The sequence below is a fragment of the Anarhichas minor genome, unplaced genomic scaffold, assembly GCF_050575085.1.
Source record: "Anarhichas minor isolate MPS153535 unplaced genomic scaffold, ASM5057508v1 ptg000049l, whole genome shotgun sequence".
Lineage (NCBI taxonomy): Eukaryota > Metazoa > Chordata > Actinopteri > Perciformes > Anarhichadidae > Anarhichas > Anarhichas minor.
This window is the reverse complement of record NW_027466495.1, coordinates 3,511,496-3,537,309: the sequence shown is the minus strand read 5'-3', so window position 1 is coordinate 3,537,309 and position 25,814 is coordinate 3,511,496. Positions and strand designations below refer to the sequence as shown.

The following is a 25,814-nucleotide window of genomic DNA, read 5'->3' as shown; positions in this document are numbered from 1 at the left end:
GACGTTTCTTCCAACAAGCTTTCGCAGAGCGCGGCGTTAAATATCAAACCCTTTGTGATTCGGCCGTTTTATTTTGATGTATTTATTCTAAGATACATTTCACATGGGAGGAATGAACCTGGGATTAGGCCACAGACCTACTCTCTACTCCAGCAATTCAATGATTTGACAACTTTCAGCCAACTGGCTTGAACACAGAAATGTGACAGTTGAACTGAACATCCCACATGGACTGAATCTGATGTCAGACCTCAAACAGGAACTTTTATATTTAGGCCTCAAATTGCAATCATTCAAAATCACATATAAGAAAACAAACACAAGAAAGAGCCACGGCAGAAAAGTCATTTTTGTAGCATAGCTCATTTTATTGTTTAAACAGTTTTGCATAGGAAATATATCCACTTCCAGTAATTGACTGCAGTAAAAACAGCTGCTAGCAGTATAGGCTGGATATAACAGTAACAATCACAAAAAGTTGAGCCTTTATTTACACTGATTTTAATCTTGTGGCAATTTTAGCCCCTGCACCAAATGTAACCAGCTTGAAGGCATCGCCTAATGCTCGGCATTTCTAAAATCAATAAAAAAAGGGATATCAAGGCCTTCGCTATACAGTTCACAATGGACACCTGTGGCTCCTAAACTGTCAATGAAAAGATAAAAAACAAAAAAGGTTTCCAAAAAGTCCTCTAAAACGTACATTCAGATACATACATAGACCTTTGCACACACTTGCAGTGTAACTACGATCACTACTGGAGACTGTTTACATGTTGTTTTGTTGGTGTTGTTGTTGTTGTTTGTTATATATAATTCCACCATGATTCATGAAGTCGAAATGTGTGCGCAGAGGGACGTAAAAGTGCCACAAGACCCAAAAGATAAACCAGCCCTGCAGAGAAAACTGATGAGTAATCTTAAGAAAAGACATTGGTTCATCCTTTCACTGCTCTTATTGTAGCACTGATCCCCACTGCCCCCTCCCAAAAAGAAAAAAAGAAGAAAAAGAAAAGATTTACTCTCACATTTTGAACAAGCTTGATGTGGGCATTGTGTGCTGACATAATTAATAAATCGCAACAAACAAAAAAAATATCAAAAAAGTAATAAAGAGCATATTTCTAAATGAGTTTGCAACATTCGGTTCTGTGTGATGGTGTTTTTCTTGTCACATATGAAAGTAAGTCTATCACATTTTACAATTATATACAATAGACAGCTTGAACAGGCACTGCATTGCTATCTTTTTGTCTTCTTTTGGTGAATATTACATCCTGTAAAAATGCTGGTTTTTATGTTTTATAGTAACCTGATGCCAAGTGACTAGCAGCCAGCCAACGTATATGGAAGGTGTGTATTGCTCATGTAGGATGGAAATGAAGTTCTAATCTTTTCATCTAAGTCTGCATGCATTCGCCCTCTCAGTCCCCACAGAGTGCGTGACATTCTGATAAAAGGAAAATCGCACATATTGCGTGAGTGCCATAAAGTTGTCCTGTTTCTCGATGATCGTAGTGATCAACGACATAATACTTTCTAAAAAAAGGTTGCTGCGAGTGTCAAATCTGACTTAAATACGGCTCTTTCTGGTGGGTGGAACACTGATTACAATTTTGTAAAGTTACAAGAGCGTTTTGACAGACTACAATCACACCCTGTGTAGCAATAGAAAAACGTAACCAATGCGCAAATACACTAGCTATTATCAACTGGAAGGTACAGTACCCTATTCTGAAGCACCTGCAGTTAAAGTAATGTTTGTTTGTAGTGTGAATGAAGTGTTTCCCAAATCCCATCAAGCATTGACAGCATGTGGAATGTGCAAAATGAGCAATGCCTAGATGGTCTTACTGAATTTTAAAGAGATATTTCAGAGAGTCGTCTACATATGAGCAAAGCAGACGGCTCAAAATTGGCCAGCCCGAATCCGATCTATGTCGTCTTGCAACATTTCCTCTGAAAAGAAAGAAAAAAAGAAACCGTCTCATAGATTAATCGAGGAAGTTTGTCACTACGGATTTTACCCTGCTTCTCGCTTTAGGTCAGGTGCAATCTGGGGCCTTTTCTACTGGTTAAGTGAATACACCCCCAGCTGCTACAAGAAACACACTCACACCAAGATCTTGTTGGACAAGAATTCACACCCCAAAAAAGAGTTAAATCACATCACACTTGCTATGGCCACGCTAAGGGAAGAACAACAATTCAAATATTCATGAAGTGTTTCCCAAATGGAAATATCTAAGCACTAACCAAGATCAGAAATAATAATAAGATATAATTAAAAAAAGCCTTCATTGTTGTTTTTTAATATTTATGTCTGTATAGAATATTTCCCCCCTTTTTTACTTTACATACAGGAACACAACTGATGAAAACACTTTAGACTCTACTAATTGGGAAAACCTGGAGAGTTCTAACTCAAATCCAGCCTCCAAAAGAAAAACCCAAATAAAATTTGCTTTTTTTTTTTTTTTTTTCTAAAATGGAATTGACTTATTTTCCCCCAGATTTGAAGATTTACAAATAAGGGCTTAAGAGGAGAACTCTCGAGAAAGTTTACAGTGTACAAACTCCTGTCCCACGGCAGGCTTTTTTTTTTTTCAATAGAAAGACCATCATCTTCTCTCATTGTGTTGTGTCAGAGGCACTCGATCACACATCCAGCTCACAAAGTCACACACACACACACACACACACACACACGCGCGTGCACGCATGCACACGAACACTCATGCTACCAAAGCAGAGTTCAAGCCCACAGACTACTGCTATTGACGCAGTCAGGATATTTACCTTTATGTACAATCTCCTATTCAAATAAACACCAACAGCACAGTGACCCTGACACATTTATCACTCACACACCCACTCACAAACACACTTGGGGACAATGCACGTCAGTGGGGTCTCCAATGGCCAAAGGCTAAAAAGCACTTGTCGTTTTTCTTTTTAAAAGAACAAAAATAAAAGAATAAAACAACAAAAGAAGACAGAACAGTGCACATAGAACGGGGTGACTTTTTCAATTTGTTTCTCTGCATAAGATATCTGGGTGAAGACGGAGAGACAGAGCTTGACTTGAGGATTACTTTAAAAAATGTTTTTCCGCTTCTTAGCCCTCCGCTAACTACAGCGGGAGAGCTCCCGGTACTACCGTCTCTCCGAGGGGAACATTTCTTTCACGATTGTGGGGAAAGAGTGCAAAAGGTGTCATAGCAGCATCGGAGGCGCTGCTCTCACTGTGAGAAAAGTCGTATTGATGTTGTCTTTACATTAAAAATGGTAAGATAATGATTATATAAACAATGCCCGATAATACGCCTGAGAGATTTAGTTTAAGACTAGGTTCAAAACACTGAACGGGGAAGAAGACGATTGCCTATGTGCTAGTTAAGTGCTATTTTTTTCTTCTAGTGGATTCTATTTAAGCTTCTACTGGGCCACTGGACAACACCACGCTTCTGTGGCTCTAATATTTACTTCAACATACTCTACTGGGCTTTCTGCTGGGGGAAGTGTCTCAGGAATTGACATGTGCACATCGTATATACATTTATACAAATCTACTCCTTATAAAATACTTTCTAAAGGCTTGCTTGAGCCTGTCTGGAACTGATTTGGACAGGTCTCACTAGCATTAGTCGGTGTGTGATTGTTGCGCAGGTCACAGGCCACTTCACTGATGTGTTTAAGGCATCTACTTGGGAATTGCATTCGGTGACGCTTAGAATAGTACGCCGTGGTATTCGATACGAGCGTGCAACAGTAATTGTCGTCAGTTGCGGCTTTCGAGGGATTTATGAGAGGATGGGATTCTACGCAAAAATGATTCCTTAAAATGATTGTCATACTCAAGTCAAGCCGTCTCTCCTCTGAAAAAAATAAGCTCCTTCAAGGTCACATGCTAGCACCCCAGGTGGAAAGTTGAAAGTAAGAGTCACAGTCGACCAATCAGTGACTTTGCAGCCGTAGAAAGACCAAGGGTGCATTTTTACTTCTAGAAGAAATACCACCCCTCCCCCTAAAACTCCCGAATTCAAAAATACACTGGGACACGTCTCACCATCATTCGGTAGGCCTATATGCTAAAGAAAAAAAAAAAAGACCTTGTCATAAACTGCATAGAAAGCAGTCCCCACTTTGGTCAATAAAAAAGGAAAACACCCACAACAACAACAACAACAACATCATCAACAACAACAACGACAAACAACGATATCAACAAAATAAATGCATTACAATATTGTCTATCTCCAAACTAGCCTCTAATAATTGACGCATCTATAAGCACTACCTACATAGGCAAAACTTGGTATTGCATAATTTTCATAATTCTGAATTCCACCCTCCACAATAGTAATTGGAAGTTGAACAAAATGAGCATTGAAAAATAAGGAAAACAAAAGATGACAGGTTATTAGAAAAACCACCAAAATACTGAAAGAAAAAAAACGCTGGTTGATTACAAACTTTAGAACGGCAACTACACACAGCCTTGATATGCAATGCAACTGTGAGATAGAGTAGTACGTAAAGTTAAAAATCAATAATTTCATTCAGAGTACAAAACAATTCTTATCATAAAATTGTTAATTTCTTTCTATAATGATAAATGCAGCAAAAACAAGTGTAGTGATGTCTCTATATTCAAAGGCAAGGCACGTAATGTGGACTATATGTCATCGTGCAAATTAAGAGTATTGGAGAGATTTTCCTTGTATAAATACGTCCGGACTGGAGAGGCAATGGCTGTGAACATGCCGTGCACAATTCTAGATTTCAGGGATTTGCCACCACCTGGATTCATAATTTCAGTTTTCAACCTCTTCCACTGCAGAGTTATTAACCCTTGCACAAACTGTAGCTTTACACAGAAAGCCTACTGTACATTTCCATGGATAAACACTTTGCATTCCTTATATTTTTTTTGTAAACACAAGCTTTAGAAGCTGATGGCCCAAAAAACATGAAATGCCATTTTTATACACTATGTGTGTCTCGCTTCTTTACTTATGTTCGGTTTTTTTTTTTTACCTAAAATAAATAAAAAAAAACTCCCCATAATGATGGGAAGGGCTCAAAAGAAGTGCTGGTTTTGCTCAGCGCTGAACAGGTAGCTTAGTGCTTGCCTTCAACTGCCACTTGATGTTGTTCTCATGTGAGAAGACGGATTATGTGACTGAAATCAAATTCAAATGTTTTCTTCAACATTTTACCCATAAAACCATTTAATATTTATCCCCCATTCCTTTAGAGTCTTAGGGCTGACAGACTGATAGCTTCCCTTCAAAAATTCAATTGCACTTGCCTCTATCGAGATTTTCTTATTCTCCGTCTTTTTAAATCCTTTTGTAAAGGAGTTGCAAATTCTTTAATGAGGGGTCCAATCTCAAGCCAAACGTTTAGTGTTTTTTGAAAACCGCACCGAGAGTTCTCAACTCTTTCCGTAAGCATTTACGTTAATTCTTGAAGTAAGTAGTAGTTAAGAATAAACAAAGTCAACACATATTTTTTTCTGAACAAAGAGTCGTATCACAGTAAACTGAAATCAAAATCAAAAGAAACACTCTGAATTCACAATTTTTTTTTTTGTTCCTATGGTGTACACAGTGAATCGTTTGACGAGGGAAAGCCTCTTTTCAAGAGGTCTGATCGGAGAGCTTAGAGTCTCGGAAGCCATCCACCAGGCAGAAGGTGTCGATACGCAGACCTCTTCACTTGTGTGTGTGTGTGTGTATGCGAATCAAGATTGTACAACTTCCCTCAACATGGAAAAATAGTAGGAATTGCCGCTAAGAGACTAGAGTGTCATGCAATAAAACATTAAGGCATCTATACATCACAGTATTTGAATGGATTGAAAAGTTCTGCAAACACAACAACTGACTGGTGGGTGGTGGATGTGTGGGCTGGGCAGGGCGAGGAGACAGCAGACCTGAAGCTTTTGCTTTTTTTCTCTTTCCTCCGAACCGACCCTCTTCTTCACTTCGCGGCCAGTGTCCTTAATGGGAAATGGAACGGGAGGGGAGGGGGGTGGGGGTCATGGAAGGGACGAGACTGGGAGGGGGACGATTGTGCAGCTCGTGCTGCTTGCTGGTTTCATCCATGGCTGCGGACACCTTTAGTGCTAACTGGGCACCGCCAACACCCCCGTCAACGCATTCACCCGAGGGGGGAGGGAGGGGGGGTCCTCCGGCCTCCGTGTGTTCAGTTCCCTGTCTCAGCGGGGACCAGGGGCTCACCAATGATGTTTATGCTGTAGTTCTGGTGGACATTTGTTGGCAGAATCGGAGTCCCGTTCGACACTTGGAATGGAACTAAGCTCGCCCAGGTACCAGGACTGTGGAGAGAGAGAGAGAGAGAGAGAGAGAGAGATAGGGAGGCAAAGAGAGAGAAGGAAAATACACAGAGAGAGAAGGAGAGATTAGTCACATGCCATTAACTTGTTTGTGCAGTTTAGTCAAAATCAGATTCTTTCTGTCAGTTATCCTGAACACTGCTTAGCTAACAAACAGCATGACTGCTCTGCTGACAGTCATCAAGGCTCAAGGTCTTACTTTTGTTTTGTTCAGACAGAAGATGGGCGAACAAAAAGAGAAACGGCAGCACTAGCTCATTAATTTAAGCTGAGGTGATTCCACTTGATTCCCAGTGAAGGACATCATGTGAGAGGGCCGTGACGCAGGCCCTCCTCTCTGCATTGATGGCAGTATAGAAAAGCACGAGGGGGGAGAGTGCTATTGGTGGTGGTGGTGGTGGAGGAGGAGGGTTGGGGGTCCCCACACAAAGCTGTCCCATCCCTATTCATCTCACGCTAATGGAAAAACAACACAGTGATTGTTCCTGGGGAGCAACGGTGCTAACTGAAAACGCGAGCGGGAACAAACAGCATGTTGTTCCCGTGGGGTGCTGCTCTACGTAGATGTCAGATAATTAGCCCACCACCCCCACCCCCTTCTCCCCCGCAGGCCCCCAGTGTGCGCTCATCTGACACCCTCCCACCTCTCACATCACCCGCTCTAAGTCTGAGAGTACCTGTGTCGCACATTTTCGACTATATTCGCCCCGGTACCTAACTTTTTGTTTATCGACGTGCTGAAGTGCAGCAACAGCAGTGGATAAAGTCCTGGGGGAATCAAGACAGGATGTAGAAGAGAAGGGAAAGAAGGATGACGGTGGGACGAAGACAGTGAGGAAAAATGAGGTGGAGAAAAAAAAGAAATGTTTGGGGAGAAGATGGATGACAAGGAGGAGAGTCGTTTTCAAAAGTAACAAAAACGAAAAGGACAAGGCTTAAGACTGAAGATGCTGCTTCACAGACGTGATTCTTTGTGAAGCATCATCACAGGACAACACTGTCTGCGTTCATGAAAGCCACTGATCAACCAGTCTGCATTTTATACAAATCACTAGTCGCTGCTCTTTTACTTAAAACAATGGAAGTGCAAATTCAATTCACCTCGTGGCCTAAAAGAGTCAGTCTCTCCAGTAACGATTCAAAGAAAGAAAGAACGAGAAGAGACGATGTATTCAAAAATAACAACAAACATCGCTCGAGTTTCAGATTGGGTTTGAGTGCGCAAAGAGTTAAAAACAACCTCAAGGCTAATCCCCTCTAGGAGTTTTTCCCCCTGTCCAGCCCGTCCTCATGCTCTCCTCTCTCTCCTGCTTTCGTCCCTCCTCCTTCTCTCTTTCTCCCTGCCAAAAATCATCCGACAGGAAAGGGGGGATTAAGTTTTTCCTACCTTGCTGAACAAAGAGCGCACAGAGTGGCCAAGGGGCTGCAGCTTTCTCTCTTTCACATTTTGCTTTCTTTCTTTCTATCTTCCTCCCTCACTTCTTCCATCCCTGTCCTTACGAGACTCCTCTCAGGTAATGGCTAACATTAGGGGGACCACACAGCTACAAAAGTGGACTCGCGGGCCTTTGTGCGCACTAAACCGGCAGATCGGTTTTAATCTTGTTAAAATCGATGGCTGTCAGTCCGTATCTGCATCCCATCACCTAAAGCTGCGCTGGGCAGGAGTTTTATGGAAAGAACTTCTCTACTATCAGGCTCAATCACAAAGTAGGGGGCTGGAATCCTCCCGTCACTATTAATTGAGACTTGCAGATTTGCCTTTTTTTTTTAGCGTGACTGAACTTTGATTACAAACTCTGTCTCAAAATGCAGCAAGTGACGGCTCCATCCAAAGAAAGCCAGATCTTTCAATGATTGATATTTTGCTTCTTGTGCCTTTTTAAGTTATTTGATATGATGCAATCACACACAGGCCGTGTTGAAAGTGCATTTTTTGGTGCCACTTCACAGGAATTCTGGGTGTTGTTGTTCCAATTTGTCAAGCAGCTCCCTTTCGCTGTAATCTCTGCCTGCCTAGATGGTGAAAATTTGCTTTAAAATGCTACTATTTCTATATATTTTGTCTACATCCAAGTTGTTGCTTTAAAATAAGAAAAATCTGACCTCGATTGCTGTATTTCCTTAGGTAACCTTCAAGATGGCCTCCCCTTGCCTCGTCCAAGCTCCCAAATCTCACTAATTCTACTCCCTGCCAGCACAGCCCGGGCATACAGCGTGCTTCGTTTAAGGATTAGCTCCCTAAATTAGATTATCTAATGGCATCTTAATGGATTGCTGACCCATTTCCTGCACAATGGCAACATGCGAGTCTGGCAGCGTTTTAATTTGGGGGCTAGTACTGAAGAGGCATAGCGGAGCGCTCCGTTTAAAGGGCAAGCGAGATAAAAGAGAAATCCGACTGATTCCATCTATATGTTGAATGGTTTTACGTGAATAATCCATCATAGAGGGGAAAAGAAAAATAGAATGGAATTACCATCCCGTCTTTGTAACAAAATTAACTAAATTCAGTTGGGATCTATTTTATCTGTGCTCATTACTGTACACTTGCATGTCGAAATGAGGAGTGAGCTGCTGTGCGAGTAAAGTAAGAGACCTCGCGCTGCTGCAGGGGACATTTTCTCTGCTACCTCCGCTGGTCTATTAGGAGGCCTATTCAAGGGGGTTCTGCTGTGTGCATGTGTGTTTGTAAAAGAGTTTGTAACTTCAGCGGGCACACACTGCACACACACACACACTCACACACACACACACACACACACACACACACTCACACACACACACTCTCTCTCATACACAGATGATCTACACCTCCATGGAAAAGGGGAAAAGGGAGACGTAACAGGAACAAGCTTAGCTCAGCTTGCTCGCCCTGCCATGGTGGAATGGTTCAGGTTTTTCTCCCAGAGAGGGAGAGATACAGTATGGAGGCAAGGGGGGGATGAAGGGGGGGGGGACTTTCTGTAACTTTAAGTTACCGAGAGTAAAGCACGTCTTTAGCAGAAAGTCAAACAAAGTTAAGCTTGTTAAAATGTGCAAAGTAAAACATCCTCGCGTGGCTAAAAAGCTGACCTGAAATGACTTCAGTTGTTCTACATGGTGGCACTTTATTTGTTCTAATTACCTTCATCAAAAGGTTTGTTATGAAACGAGGTTGGGTGTGAATCCAAGAGGAAAGCTTTGGAATAAAATTCAAATTTGGAATAAATAAAGTTCGACACGTTCACACCAATCTCTTAAATATATATTATTCTGGGGGAAACTGGAAAATGATGTCGCAGAATAGAAACAAACTAAAATAGGAAAAAAATACAACAAAAATAAAAAAGCAATAAATTATAAATTACTGGGATAATAATACCACTTTAGTCGTAACACAACCACAGATCATACAAATTAGATTTTTATGTGAATGTATATGTGCATTTCTAAAATTGAGAAAAGCTTTCATTATATGCTGTTATCGATGGAAGTTGTGTGTGTGTGTGTGTGTGTGTGTGTGTGTGTGTGTGTGTGTGTGTGTGTGTGTGTGTGTGTGTGTGTGTGTGTGTGTGTGTGTTCGTGTGGTGTAAGAGAGACAGAGAGACGACATGAAAGAATGAAAAGGTTACCTTTGCCAAGTAATCCCCAAAGTGTCGTCAGTGGCACTGGGGCCATAATGCCTGCCGTTTTGAGTCACGCTCCAGTCACACTTCCTCAGCTGTCAATTGAAACCTAGCAGTCAGTTCACTGGGCCAAGACAACTTTCACTTCAGATCACACTACAACTCAACACTGTATACACAAATGCATGCAGAACAGCCTAGAGCAGGAGCAGCAATTATTCAAAAAAAACGAGTCCTAGCTGTTAATGACAATGTAAAAATAGTGGAATTCAATATTTACTGGGGAAAATAACAGTGAAATCAAAGCTATGGATAAAACAGACAGAAAGAAAAACGCATGCAATCACAGTTAGTGGTGACAGCTAACCTGGAAGTAAAAAAACAAAAAACTGAGTTAGTTAGTCACAAGTGAGTGGCATCATATTGGTAGTTCATCCGTGAGGGGTTACTTGCATTTGTAAGATGGTTAGCAAATGAAGCCATGCAATCCACTGGATGCATGCACCCTGTCGATAATCATCGCTCCACTGTAAGTGCACTTTTGGATTGAGGAAGGAGTACGCATGCCCTCAAGCATGCAGACTTTTTTCATTAGCTAAACTGTTTGTATTGATTAGGGGTCAAAATTACACTGAATTTAAACAGCACACTCACACACACACACACACACACACACACACGCACGCACACACTACCCCCCCCCCACCCCTCTTTAAGACACGCCAACCGTACATACAGATTACAAATTACTGCAACAAAAACAGCCACACACACAAACGGTGTCTCCTTTGCATGCATTATGCAAGCGCACGTGTCGGCAATCCAGCTGAGAGCTATCTCTGCCAATACCAACCTAACCTTGCCCTGTGGTCAACACATTCATTTGGTAATGCATCGGGATAAAACTGCACTGTTAGCACTCTGCGCGCAGTGGCAGACGTTTTCGCAGAGGCTCTTAAGAGGGATTTAATCAGATATGCGCATACACTGAATATTCAAAGCCATTTGCAGCGGTCAAGAAATGTGTTCTTTCTCCTCCGAGCACCTGGGTGAACACATCCGGAGACGATGATGGTTTCCCACTTAAGCCGTACTTAAATACAGTGTTGTGGTTCGGTTATGTGGCTGGATGTTTTATTTCGGAACAAATGCAAAGTAGTGGAAAGGAAAAAGAGAATTTTAGGCCTTTAAATTATGTTTTTTAACGTTTCATTATGTTACAGTTTGATATTAGTTTTATTTGATCAATAGCTGCTAAAATAACACTCTAGTAGGAAACAATGCATCTTGTTCCATCCAGTGTGTTGTCTCTGTATTCAGGGAAGGTTGGGAGACTAAGCCCCCACGCCGCTCTCGCACTCTCCCGCCTGACAAAAGCTTGGAGAGAATGTGCGGGTTGGGCCAGACGCTCGGTGCCACCACTCCTCGAGGGGCTCGCCATCTGTCCGCTGGCACCGGCACATCAGAGTGGCACGGGCAGCGGGGAAAAAGGGGGGACTGAGCCGGGGAACGTTAGCAAACAGATGCGGGCAGATTGTGGATTAGGATCCTTCCTTAGATAATACCAAATGACATCTGATCACGGATCTCTCCCTGCGGAATGCTAGATGGTGGCATTCCCTCGAGGGGTTAACCAAGGCGAGAGATGAATGGAGGGTTTTCACACATTCGCTGCCTGGGAATCGTGGAGCAGGTGTGGGAGCGTGTGGTGGTGTTGTTTGGTTTGGTTTTTTATTTTTTATTTATGAAGCCTACTGTGTGTGTGTTTGTGTGTGTGTGTGTGTGTGTGTGTGTGTGTGTGTGTGTGTGTGTGTGTGTGTGTGTGTGTGTTTGTCCAGGGACTTCTATTTTAGTGGTGCCATCATTTAAAACTGCTCTAAAAAGTCAAGTTATTAGATGACTATTATAAGTTATTTTATAGTAATTAAATAATATAATTATCATTCATAGTTTGGAATTAAAACAGTGTACAATGATTCCAGTGTTCCAATTAAATTAAAATGAATCGGCTTTTCCTCTGTTTAAGAAAATAAATAAATAAATAGAAGCTCTGACAGCAGCAGAGCTTGATGCAGTGCAAGTCATGGCCTCTGTCTGTCTGTCACACAGACAGACAGAGACCACGTTTAATAAAAAGCGTAACTCTCTCGCCATACGTGTGTGACTTGCTTCCCTTTTCCTACCAAGCCCAGCGACAAACGGCTGCAACTAAACACGTAAAAGTGTCGGTAAGCCTCACAGATCCCACACAATAAACATCCCCACAGCCAGATGAGGACAATGACAGAGTGTTCGGTGAAAGTGTTTAGTCCTGAGAAACTTGGCCCGGCGTCGGCCCGCTTCGCCGGGCCAGACCCCGGGCCGTTAAAATCAAACCACAGAAAACAAAAACAACCGTGACAAGCAGAAGCATGATGAATCAATTGGAGGATTGTTTAGAGTTCCTTAAGCTGACGAGAACACTCATCTCGATATAGATATGGCATTCTTCTTTACATTTTAAGCAACTGTCGCTCTACACTTTCCTACCGGGCAAGTCCAAAGATTTGATACGTTTGTCTTTGCTAGGCCTGAAATACTTTCTGTTTCGTCTTGGTAGTGCGACAGGATCACACAAGTATGTTTTAGGATAATTGGCTAATTAGAAATTATCAAGAAACTGTATTTTTTTAAATCAATTATCATACTGTATATATATATCAGGCTGATTTAGCCCTCTGGGGGCAAGGCTTTGGACAAAATTCAGCCGTTCGGCTCTGATCAGACTGCTGCTGTCTTGTGTGTGTAGACACTTTGTGCCTCACTGAAAGAAATAGCAAGGCTACACGAAAATGTGGAAGACAAACTGCGCGACATCAGCCAAGTGAATCCTCCCTCTCCTCCTCCTCCTCCTCCTCCTCTTCCTCCTCCTCCCGAGTGGAATAAAATCATCCTATGACTGCTAACAAATATCAACCGATATCGTTTGCCTACTCTGAATTTAGGAAAAATGTGAGAGCAAATGGGGAGCAAGAAAGGCATAGAGCGAAAAAGAAAGAAAGGAGTGAGGAAACAGAGGCCAGCTTTGTCATTTTCACTAAACATTAAAAAAAATGAAATAAAAAAAACGAGCTGAGGAGAAACCCAGCGATCATTATGTAGCCGCGTGCAGATGCATTCAATTAGTTGTGGTTGGAGAAGCCTTGGCCTGAGACCAGCGCTTTCAATAAGACGGGGTGGGAGAGAGCACTGTCTGCCGTCCGACTACACCGCAACACTCGCAAACACTCTCACGTACGCACACACAGACACACACACACAGGGAGACCACATCTGCCCTAGGACTGCTGTTGGGGCAACCGCGTGACGCCAACGCTAAATATTCAGCTTGTGTGTCGTAAATGAGTGTGCTGATTACATGTGGTATGTGTGTATGTGAGTGTTTTCTAAAGTAATGTGTGAAGGAAACAGAGCTGAGCACATTACACTCTCGAAGACACCCACATGTCCCATCCGTCTTCTGAGTGGTGGCCACACGATGACAATGGATTTCCTGACTTACTTGAAAGAAACCGAAGGAATTCGATGCCTTTCTTTATGCTAGACTGTAGGTTTTAAACCCTCACACACACTCAAAATGATATTTTATATAATAATCAATACTACAGATTCAAGAGAAAATGTAATAGAGCTGTTTTTTTGTTTTTTTTAGATACATCTGCATGGATTACTGACAAGAGGTGAATTCTACACTGCTTACGTGTATTTCTTAAAAAAATTGCAATATAAAATGGATATAATCTACTCAAATTCAGCTTGTGGATTAACTGGGAATATTAAATTGTAGGTCATTTAGGATCTTTCAAACACTCCATCAGAAGTGTTAATACTAAAACAGCTAACATAGCTGTAAAAAAAACAGAACTGCATTGAATTGAAAGCAAAATATATATTTGATTATCACTAAAACCTGCCATTTTTTAGCTGTGTGAAGGCTCAATCCTTTTGAGGTCTGAAAACCGTGTTGATGTTTTATGCCAGTAGTTGAATGCTATGCTTGACCTCAGCCTATGAGTGCTCTGATCTGATCTAGAAGCGCCTGGAGGATCAAATTCAGAGTGCGACAGGTTTTTGCAGAGGGCAGGGATTTCACATCTGATGTTCGGGGAGATGGGGGACAGAAAATGAAGGGATAAGAGGAGCAGGTGAGGTGAGTTCTGGAGGGGGGCGGAGAGAGATCTCACCTGTTGCTGGTGGAGGAAGGCTGGATCTCTTGGGCTCAGGCCTACAAAACGGTTAGCCGTCGGGGTGCCAGGGGCTGAGTAGCCTGGGTAACATGCCATCACAAAAATACAAATACATGCTTGCATTACAATTTGCATTTCAGGAATTCACACGGAGCTGTTGCTTTTATCCACATTGGCGTACCATCAGTCGTTTGACAACGTTACAAACAACCAACAGTGAAGTGCATGTGGAGTCTCACAACGTTCAACTTTGGGCACACTCCCATTCTTCAGCCATTTGGACATTTTTTCGACAAGCATGCGATCGTTTTTCATAAATACTATTTGGTTATTGACGTAGGTGTTTACTCAAGGTGTGCAGTAGGTAATGGGTATGGGTTATCAGTACAGGATGCTACGGACTCACCTTCTGTGGATGTGGTGATGGGCTTGGTGTCTGGCATGGAGAGCGAGACGGGTCGCACAGCGCCGTGGTGTGGGGAGGGAGCCAGAACTGGGGTGAAGTGGCCTGGGACCTTTCCGACCTGACTGCTGTTAGGCTGCAGTCGGGGTACAGACAACAAGACACTGTTCAACATGAGCGCTTGATTTTATAGAATGATATATTCGTGCAAAACATGCGGAGTGGCTTGCTCCATCTCTGTGGTTAAGCAGCTTTTGTCGTGAAAAGTTAAATATTAATATCTGCTTATGTTTTCAAGAATAAAAAAAACAGGTATGGTGAATTAAGCTAAAGGTGCTCCAAAAGCAAGAACTGCCTATAGGAGGACAGGCAAACTGTGTCCAGTCACTTGTGTTTACAAGCTCCTGTTTGCTTGTAAATGTGCAGTCGGGCCGATCTCAATAAAACAATACAAGCATGTAACAAACAACACTTTTCCAAAACGGTTAGCACTAAAGGAACTGAATGTCCGAGGCTTGTTTCTGGGGCAGTTAGTTCCTCTTAACTGCTCGGTTTTGTCCTCACAAAATCAACAACAAAAGGTGACTAGACCGCTCACTCTTGCACTTAATGCTCCATCTGAGGAAAAGATTTGAAGTACTTTCAGTCGCTGTATTGTCACAGTTATTACTAAAACTCTGGTAGGGGGGCAAGAGCAACAATAGATCCTCAGTCACTGACGATGGATTTCCTACATGATTTTAAACAATGATTTTAATGGCTGCTCATAAATGAAGTTTAGGAGGACTCGGGGCATGAAAAGACTGAGAGAGCTGTGGAGGGACCTGTTACAATGGCGTGAATGTGCGAGTACAGAGAGCGAGGCAGCGACACTATATATATAGAGAAAGAAATAAAGGAAGCTAGTGTGGAGCTACTCTTTGCAGACGGCAGGAGACTGTCTGGGGCGTTCATTTCAGGGCCGCCCCATGTTCAAAACTCAAACAGGCCTTTTTGGAAAAGAATTGTGTCCACAGGGTTCCCTTCCACGTGAATAGAATGTTTAATTAGAGTGTAATATAATCTGCGTTAAAGCAAGCATAAAAACATTCTGGCACTCAGCCATGGGATTATAAGCGCTGTTATTTGCTGAGCCTCCCCCCCCCCCCCCCGGCCCCAACTGGTCTTCCAGCGTTCTCTCTTCCCTACCGGACCCCTACCTCACTAGCCCGCCACTAACCCCCTCTTCTCCTTTCTCCAGCACCCCAGCAGAGGGCCAGTTAATTCTGCACAAGAGTCGAGGCCCCGGCAACGGCAAATATTTACAACCTTTATCATTCCCCGCGGTTTTTCTCTAGAGTAACAATCTCTCCCCCAACCCCCCCCCCCCCATACCCCTCTAGCCCGCTCCCTGCTCTGGAGATGGAGCCGTCTACGAGGCCTTTGTTTACAGTGAGAACAGCGGGGATATAAAACTCACATAAATATCACACGGCTCTCTCATCTATAGAGACGCCTGCTCTCTCTCCAACACACTGGCTGCAGTGAATGCCCAGAATATATAAGAGCCCTAAGCTGTTTGATTTACTACGATGTCCTGATACAGTTTTGTACGTCACGTGTGAATGCGATTGCAACAGTTTGGTTGACTTTTTTTATGTTGAGCTGTTTTTTTTTAGCACGACTACAAATATAAGGCAGAGAGCGTACTATAACCTTTGCCATGAGCGTTATATCAAACAGAAAACATATGCTTCTCTGTCACATAAAGTGGTCCGCAAAGTTCAGTCTGGGGTTGAAAAATGATTTAACTGTGATTTAATTCACCGTGAATTAATCGAATTACTTAACTCTTTGCTTCTGTGATTATAGGTTTCTGACCAATATTATAAATATATACTGTGGTCAGGTTTAAGAGTTGAAAATGTCTTATTTGGGGTTTGTAAAATGATTCTTCTTTTCAGACTTTCTGGAAAAAAGTGGTGAGAAAAAGCAGTTCATTCTAATGACATAATGAATGACCAGGAGCAGGTTTCAGATAAAAGAAAAAACAACAACAAGCAAAACAGGATGATGTTTCTCGACTTACAAATAGTCCAAAGAGGCAGTAATGAAATAATGACAAATGCATGCTGTAATTTATCTTAGGTCAGATGGGAATAGAGCCAAACAAGATAACAAAAGACTACTTCAGGCCACGAAACTCTTGCCAAACCAGCCTCCCGACGTCTGGCCAACAAACTCGGCTTCTTCAAAGACGAAAAAGAAATCACTGACCTGGCTGCTCTGCGGGCTGGACGGGTCGTATGACGGCACGTAGCTCTTGAGGGTATCGGCTGGGTTGAGGTGGGGCGGGTAGCGGATGGTGGTGTGCGAGAAGTAGGGCGACGGCGCCGGGGGCAAGATAGCCGATGCCGAGAACTGCAGGGGCGAGTGTGGAGGGGGGCTCCTCGTCGATATAACTGCAAGAGAGACGGACAGAGGAGTTGAGAGGATGATGAAGATTGAGTGTTTGTGAGGGTTAAGATAAAGCGATCATCATTGATCTGAGAGGGTAAATGAAGTATCGACATCGATTTTTTTCCCAACCGTGTTTATGAGGGAATAGTCCATTACAACTCCAGATTTAGCGAGAGAGAGAGCTGGTGGTTAAAGTCAGCGGTAACTCACCACTGTGTCCTACACCTGTTAGTCCTGGGTGATGAGGCTGAGAGAAAGTGCTGAGTCGTGGTGAGGAGTCCTGCGGGGAGGTGGGGCTGAACAGCGGCTTCTCTGGCTTCTTCATGGTAGGAGAGGACATGTCTGCTAGTGGGAAAAACACACACACAAGCACACACAAACAAATGACTGCATGCTCAAGGTCAGGACGTTTCTACATGCCTTATTGATTATCTAGGCTCTTAAAAGTCTTTGATCCGTTCTTTCAGCATATTTGCACACGACCAGATGGCAGCAATATTTCCAGCTTCTGTGTCGTGTTTAACATTTCTTTACAGGAAAATGAAATAAAATGGCATCACCGGTGCACAGAAATAAACACTGCAACTTTTTTTTTTTTGGCATAAATAGGCTGAAAATGAATCAAAACCTTTTCCCTCCAGCTTCCACTAATGCTTCCATTTCTCTACGAATGAAAGGAATTAAGTGCCAAAAATGAATTACGGTTGAAATTAAGCAGAATTTGATCTGCGTGGGATTAGTATTACCAAGTGGTCTTTAGCGAATGCAGTAGACAAAAATGGAACATGTATTTTGCAAATTAGAGACGCACTGCAAAGGGTCAAAATCACTCATCATCTCTGGAATCATAACAAATCACTGGACATCCCTAAGTAATACGAGTCCTGTGAAAATTCGGCTTTTGTCAAGTCTGAGCAGACAATTAAATCCAGTGATCGAATGCACAGTTGCAAAAGCAGCCGGTCGCTCAAATGGGATTGAGGAATTTCGAGACCCTCACGTAATCTTAAATAGAACATTACACTGTAACATCTGCTCGCCTCGGCCTTTACACGGTGTCTGACAAGCTGTACTGTAATTCCCCATGAATAATCCTGAAGGCTCTGCAGAAGACATGAGATGTGTTTGAAAAATGAGTGTCGGTTTATAAATTAAAAGTATGCGCACAAACTCTTAAAGTTGCACAATAACGCTGCGCCACACTGTCATGAGCAATGTTCTGCTGTCACGGCGGTGCGTATTTTTTCAATTTTCCGTGTTAAGACAAGGTGTCTGAGGGGAACGTGATAACAAATATGCGAGATGAACATTCGTCAAGTGCTTTTCTGGTCTGTCACAGATTCCCCCCAAAAAATAAGCTCTATAAACCCTGTTGTTGGGTCATTCCCGTAGTATTAACCGCCCCTTTTCCCCTCCGAGGACATGGAAGGATCCACCCGAGTGATGGGTGAAAATTAGTCTTCTCCAGAGAAAGAGAGCGACAAAGGTGGCTGGAATTCAGGGGGATTTCCCAGTCTGAGGTTGCAAGAGGATACAGGCTTAAGTGCTTTCATTTTTGTGTCAGAGGGAGAAATGCCGAAGAGAAGATTGATCACTGCGAAATGTTTCCATGTATAAATAGGAAATATTTTCTGTGGTGAAGGTATTCAGCTTTTCCTCTCTTGTGCTAATTAAATCCTTCAGGGAATCGACTGCACCGCCTGGGGAAATTAAACTAAACAATTAATTACCAGAAATTACACTTTAAATAGTTTAAATAAAAAGTCCAAAGCTATTTTTCTTTCTTTTTGCATTTAGCCCAGTTGTGAATGTGTACGTTCACGTAAAAAAATCCTCAAAAAAAAAGGTCTTAATTCATGCAGTACTTTCCCTAATGAAAGAAAAGAGAGAAACAAGTTCTACTTCTACATGGAGAGGTTTTGTCGAACGACAACCATGTGCGAGAAATGACCGCTTGGCACTCGAGAGGCCTCATATGGGTTTAATATCACCCCACTTCTCATTTATTCTCTCCTGACAGAATAATGGCTGTCTTTGGAGAGTTTCCTACCCACTGCTTTCCCTTTCTCCTCGCCCCAAAGCATCTAAGTTTACGCAGAGCAATACTCTCAGGCCTTGTGCAAAGGGACAGGCTACATTTTCCCGTAGCCACATTGGGCTGTGGTTGAATCCCACCAGTGCTGTGTCTCTCCTGTGCCAGCTGGTGTTTTCCTCTCAGCCTATTATATAAAAAAACGAGGACTTGGTAGAGAAACAAAAAACGAGGAGTTTTACAAAGTTAAAACTAAAACCACAGTAAGAGAAAAAAAGGTGGGACATTTTATTTCTAATCACTTAGTCCAACAAAACGTTTCCTACCACCCAGTAAAATCCAGAGGCAGTGCGGGCAGCAGAGTGTAGAGAGAAGTCAGCAGAGAGTGAGAATGATCCGGAAACACGGGACAGTGAGGCCTTAATTAAAAGGGTGACGGGCTCTGCTCTGCACCAGGAGACAACGTAATGAGACATGCAAGCTGTCCCGCGAGGATCTCGCTTTCTCTCGCACGCAGAAACGAGCACGAAGGACAGCTTGTTTCTCGCTACACGCGGCTCTCCCTTTTCTTTTTCTTTTTTTCTTTTTCCAGATCCAGTAAGCCCTACGCATGAGCTCATTAGGTGAGCTTTATTTCTTAATTCCCTTCCAACTAGTCCTGTGCCTTAAAGTTGGCACATGATCATCAAAACTCTACTGACGGGGAGATTCCTCTCAAGTTCAGCCAAGATCTACAGCCTGATTTCCTGATGAGAAGTCATCTGACACGTTTGCCCTGCAGGTCTAATAGCTCGACATGACGTTTGTAAGAAGGCATTCCTCTATCAACGCCACCCAAAAAGTGTTTCAGCTCTCCGCATATGAAGAAAAATGATACACCCAACATTTGAACACTCACAACTTTGCACTCGTATGAATGTAAAACCTCAATGTATCAGCCATTAAAATGACCGGAGTGCCGTTACGCAAGTTGTGAACTTCAGCTGGAACAGTTTGTTCTCAGATTCTCTGCATTCTGGGATCCAATGTTTGTCTTGTGTAAGCGACAGGTGTGAGCGATCAGATTTACATTCAGACAGCGGTTGAAATGGGTTCAAACACTTATATGACTGGCGATGCCTGGGGCTATCTCTGTCATGGTATGTATTTTAAGAGGGTGGAACCGGTTCATGTGCAGAGAAACCAGATGCAGTTCGTCTGCAACGAAACGGCTGGCGGCATTGATGTACAGTAGCTTATGACAAGGCTGAGCGTTAAAGGGAGTTCAGCTGTTCAAAAGCGTCGTGAGGTGTCTGCTTTGATCAAATCTATTTGCATGCGATGAGGGCGAAACGGGTAATGCTCTCCTACCCCTCGTTAAATCCTGTCAACATGCTGCTGCGCAGCGGCGAACTGTGCAAGAGCCTGTAGTCGCACAAGGGCTGCTCCCCGACTCTGTGTAACCCGTATGTGTAACTGTGTGAATGCGTTGGAGGGTGTTACTGACAAAGTACATCCAAGCCTGATAAAAAAAAATCCCATAAGTGGATAAAGGTGGTCAAATAAGAACAGGAAAATCACCTCCTTCTCTATCATGCCAGTTGGCCCGACTGCTGGCTGGCGAGCTGGGTGACGAGTAAAAGTCAGGTCCTGTCGGGCTGGTGTCCATGTTCTCCTCCATGTTGACGGTTTTGGGCCTTTTGCTGTGGGACACGGCCAATTTCATAGTTTAGCAGAGCCAGTCATTTTTTTGGCATTATGACTTTCAAGATCACAAAATCAAAGGAGAGTTTGACATTTTGAGAAATACACATGTTCACGGTGCTGCCAAGAGTTAGACAAGAGGATTGATACCACTCCCATATGTGTGTGCTAAAGATGAAGCTAGTGCCAGGAGATGGTTAGCTTAGCTTAGCATTAATACTAGGAGCCATATTTCTTCTGTATTGATAATAATACACAATGTCACTGCTATAATAGAAAGTCTTTTCCTCCCCCAACTTTGCCCAAAAAGGGCTTCGTCGCTGTAACTTCCACTGACCTGCCAGGAGGGGAGGACAGGGAGCGGTGCAGCCCCACGCTGGAGTTCAGGTCATGATAGTAGGGCTGGCTGGGCATGTCGGCCATGGAGAAGTTTACCGCAGCACCGTGGGTGATGGGCACTGCAGAGGACACAGAGAAAACAAAGAGAGACAGTTACTCTGTAATCACTTGCAAAGAGGGAGTCCAGTGTCAGCAGTGTTGTCAGACTGAGTGCTGCGTCTTTCCCTCTACTCGCATCTAGAGGCGCACAATTAATTGCACGATAGCTTGACTGACTGTTATTGACGCTTAGTGTTTGGAGGCCCTGTGTATCAAATTAAGCGCTCCCCATTCACAGGTTAACTGTCTGACCATCACAGGCATTTCTGCTGAGCACTCTGATTAACAAGTCAATGCTTCCCAACGCGCTTGTTGCTGCAGGTAAGGACATTTTCACGAGAATGTTTACAGCAGCTAAGTTTTATATGTGGCACTAAGAAGACACACTGAATATACATTAAATATTTAGACATACAGCAGTAATACAACCGTGTTGTATAGCTAATAGCACCAAAAGAAGGCCTTTTTGTTGTCAAAACTGAATTCGCAATCGTCAACATTTTTTCTTCTCTTCTCTACGGTCCAGTGCAACACTCAGCAGTTTCCTGACATAGTGATTTACAGTGGGGAAAGGTGTTGTTTTTCTCACTGCGGTCAAGGTGAGGGATATTGTTTCAAGGGAGGCCGCGCCAGTGTTTACAGAACAAAAGGAGTTCACCACCCATCGTCACTCTCTCTCTCTCTCCTCTGTCTCCCACACGCCTCTCGCTCTTCAGCGTGTGGCCCGCGAGGCCGCCTGCGGCTCGAGCGGTTGGTTGGTTGGTTAGGAGTCGATGAGAGGATGGAGTGTGTGGCGCCGTCTGTTGTGGTCTGAGGTTCACCACTGGCACGATCCCTCCGCCAGCCTCCGCCCTGGCAGCCCACTGTAGCCCTGGCAAAGGCCCCTACCCGCTGCTACCCATACCGAGCTGCCTGTGGAGGAATGCATCCGGCCCGAGGACGCCGAATACAAGACCATTGTTTTGGTTTTTTTCTTGTTTTCATTCATGGATGAGGATACCCCCAACCACTTCTGTCTGAGCTGGTTTCTCTTTACTGTCTCTCTTCTTGGCACTTGGCTGCCCTGCCTGTCATCTCATTTAAGACGATAAAAAAAAACTGTAAATGAAACAATGATGCAGCGTTTGCCCCGCAGTGCTTCTTTTAGCGGAGTACCTTGTCTTTCTGTATGAGGGGAAAATGTAATGTTTCATCTGCCTGTGCATGTCCACATTTTCGGTTGACAAAATGTCTTTACACTTGCAGTGGAGGCTCCTGTTGTATTAATGAGTGTCCCCGTCGAAATGCTAGATTCCAAGTCAGCCTTGAACTCCGCAGCCCCCTTTGATGGACTTCAAAGAATGTCTCAGCGGGCCGGAGAGTCGGGAGAGAGGCGCGATGACGGACGAGCGGCTGCTTAGATATCTTCCCAGGGAGTGAACGGCTGAGTGAGTGACAATTCCTGTGTGTCCGTCGACCTTTTTAAAATTCCAGCTCGACTTCAGTTGGCTTTAGTGAAACCGGGCTCGGTCACATGAGAGCAAAGACACCACCGCAAGCAGCCATCTGGTCAGGGGGCAAATTAAACGCTAAACACAAACACAGCCTTTCAAAGGACAGTCAGTCTCAGAGCATCGAAATGAGTAGGTTCTGCCTTTCAGAGCTTAATGTATGAGACAGCAGAGACAACCTGGTCCATGTTTCCTACATCAGAAACACTTTGACACGCCAGGTGAACGGAAACAAAGGTCCGCTTTAAACACTATTTGTTGCTCTCAATACGTTAACATGTGAATGACCAAAACAAAATTTCACAATCACAATCGTGATCATCAAAATAGTTGCCAAATAACTCTCTGTAGACTAACCTGACTTATTTCAAACCCACTCTAAACCTACTTTAGACCGCAGCACTGAACAGGAATGACACACCACTCTGAGTCTCACATGAGATGGGAATAGACTGGTACACACAGACAGCATGACACCGGTATGTTCCTCTTAAACACAGGTTACTGGGGGTGACTGGAGTCTTTGTGCACTGGCAGGCATGTTCCAGAGCTAAAGTACAGGAAAAGGACGCCTTGGGGAGCCTTCAGTTATCAGAGGACTGCTGGAGGGACAACCGTTTAACGGCTTTGCGGAGGGCAAACATGTCTATACAGCTGCACACAGGCTCATACAGACAGACCGGACAAACTGGATTTGCCATGCCACAGTTGTATTGTGGATTTCAGTAAATACACAGAGGTTGGGATTTGTAGAAAAAGCTGCGAGTTACAGATTCTGTTTACATGTAAACACGCAAATACATCGGTCTGCGTTCGAGCAAAACTAAGGCAGACCTAAAGGTGTTTGCAGCTACCCGGTTAGACCTCTTCTTAAGGCCGTGTGGGCGTGTACAGACTGTGATTGATTGACTTCTCCCTGACTCTCATTTTAACTAGGTTGCACCTGTTAGGACAGGGAAACTTACACCTTCAACATTCCTGTAAGTACATGGACTTTGTCCTGATGTGATTCCCAGCGAAGCGCCGCTTATCATCAATGTGAGCAGAGGTCTAATCAGTGATAAGTGAAGGAATACCTGAACACACCTGTGTGGGTGTGCAGGTTAGTTAACCTGTGTGCAACATGACAATATGACGGCGGCTACTGTATGTACTTACTTCTGGACACTCGCACCAGTTCTGTAACACTGAAGACTCCTGATTTGATGAAGCTGTCTTCCAAGTAGACTGCAGACACAGGGACATACAGAACATCATTATCACAGTCATGCTTTGTTATTCATTAAACACTTTCATACCAATTGAAAAATGCTCATAATGACGTTCTTTGAATGTGAAATCAACAGCAGCATTGAGGTCAATAGGTCCTCCAACTCTTCTCAATCATTCTGCTTCATTTTGTATGAAGATTGAAAATGATCGGCCGTTTTGGTTTGTTAGATTTAGAAAAGAGCACAAAGGTCTCACACGAACAAGTGGACTACTTCAAAGACGAGATAAATACGCAGGTACAGATCACCACACAGGGATTGCAACCCATTTTAAAAAATGGTAAAAAGGAGAATTCATCAGTTTTATACCACATCAAGTATTTTTCACGCTTGTCTTTCTGTAGTCTTAGGGTCTTAGTTTCCATGAGATTTGAGCTGTGGATTGTTGACTTGAAAATGAGTGCGTTATGAGAAAAAGAAAATCAGTTACTGTGCTGTACTTTTTCAGTTGAAGTGTTCAAACAAACAGCAGCAAGTCTATGTGTACGGTGCGGTTAAGAGTGACAGGACAGGTGTGTGGGGAGGAGGGAGTGACATTCTTGCTGCTGAGAGCACAATGAATGAGCCCACGCTGAGCCGCAGGCGCGGCCCATTCGATCAGATACACTAGCGAAACTTCATAACTGTCAATATTGACACCGTTACACTAAGACGTATCACACCAATAAACATCCACCTTAAAAAGTCATTAACTGCAGTATTTATATTTATATTCATGGTTATAATTTTCCGAAAAGTATTTTTTGACCAAGTAATTATAATGTATATTGTTTGCAGTGTTCTGTATAACCTGCCCAGGACTGAGCAACACTAACCAGAGGCTATAGGTCAAACACGTAAAATAGCCAGACAAGTTATTGACACCCAAATGACCCAAGCTCGGCTTTGATGCAATGCCAAGGGCACTCTGTCCCGTGCCAGAAAGATAGGCGGGCGGACTCGGTTGGCACCTACAAAGCCTCATGCCTCCAGTGAGCCAACGGCTTTCGCAGGGGACCATGCCACTGCCCGGGGGCCTCCGAGGCTTGAGTCATTGGCTCGCTAGCATGTTTTCCTTGGCACGTGAATCGGCGGAACCAGCTCTTGAGGTAGACAACTAATTATACTTCTCAAACTATTTTCATTCCAATGTTGTGACGACACAGTGCAGGTCAGTCCAAGGGAACGGCGGCGCTGATGGAGAATATTCCCTACAGCTGGCTCACCATGACACACTCAGCTGCCAGCCGAAAGGTGCAATCTGCTGCAATGTTTTCACTCCAGTCTCTTTTTTTTTTTTTTTACGCCGTTTTGGATGTTGCCACTCGGATGATGACGATTCAAATTGAATGATCCAATAAAATTTTCTTTTTGTTGTTGTTTCAAAGGTATTACATGGTATGAACCTAAGGCAGTACAGTACAGTTTTGTTTGGGGTTGTTTTTCGACAGTAAGGGATTTGCTATTTTGACTGCAAGTCACTGAGTTCACGGCAGATCAACACTATTGAAACTAGGTAAGCGACGGTGTACATAGGCCGCTGTACAGAGGGCAAGCTGCAGAGGAACAATAGAGCGATGACAGGAGGGAGGAGGGAGGATGACTGGTACTGTACATACCTGGAAGAGGGTTCTTGCCTGGCTCATTGTTACTGGGACTTCCTGACTGCCGCGAGTCTGCAAACACACAGAGAGACGGGAGGGAGGGGGGGGGGGGGGGGGGGGCTTAGTAAAGCAGGAGGAGATCTTACTGAAACACTGGTTTCTTGTCAGCATTGATTATTTCCAGCAAATGTCACCTGGTGGCTGGGTGAGGAGACTGTATCCTGTAACTTGTAATTAAAAAATAAGTGAATCAGAACTTTAATCTGATTTACAGTTT

At 43.5% G+C, this 25,814-nt stretch overlaps 1 protein-coding gene across 5 annotated transcripts in view; it reads right to left on the bottom strand.

The window, feature by feature from the left end:
- Positions 1 to 344: 344 nt before the first annotated feature.
- The window catches only part of LOC142971666 (nuclear factor 1 B-type-like), a 63,871-nt gene continuing 38,401 nt past the window's right edge, over positions 345 to 25,814 (bottom strand). For 2 of the 5 annotated variants that reach the window (XM_076112271.1, XM_076112273.1), the window contains exons 3-12: positions 25,553 to 25,609; positions 23,842 to 23,910; positions 21,093 to 21,213; positions 20,633 to 20,754; positions 17,251 to 17,385; positions 16,858 to 17,042; positions 14,605 to 14,737; positions 14,196 to 14,278; positions 9,979 to 10,067; positions 345 to 6,346 (exon numbers count right to left, since the gene is read on the bottom strand). In XM_076112271.1, the coding sequence (XP_075968386.1) occupies positions 6,214 to 6,346; positions 9,979 to 10,067; positions 14,196 to 14,278; positions 14,605 to 14,737; positions 16,858 to 17,042; positions 17,251 to 17,385; positions 20,633 to 20,754; positions 21,093 to 21,213; positions 23,842 to 23,910; positions 25,553 to 25,609 (1,127 nt within the window). In that variant the 3' untranslated portion in view covers positions 345 to 6,213. The remainder of the gene's footprint in view (positions 6,347 to 9,978; positions 10,068 to 14,195; positions 14,279 to 14,604; positions 14,738 to 16,857; positions 17,043 to 17,250; positions 17,386 to 20,632; positions 20,755 to 21,092; positions 21,214 to 23,841; positions 23,911 to 25,552; positions 25,610 to 25,814) is intronic. The other 3 variants (XM_076112272.1, XM_076112274.1, XM_076112275.1) reach the window with 2 other exon arrangements.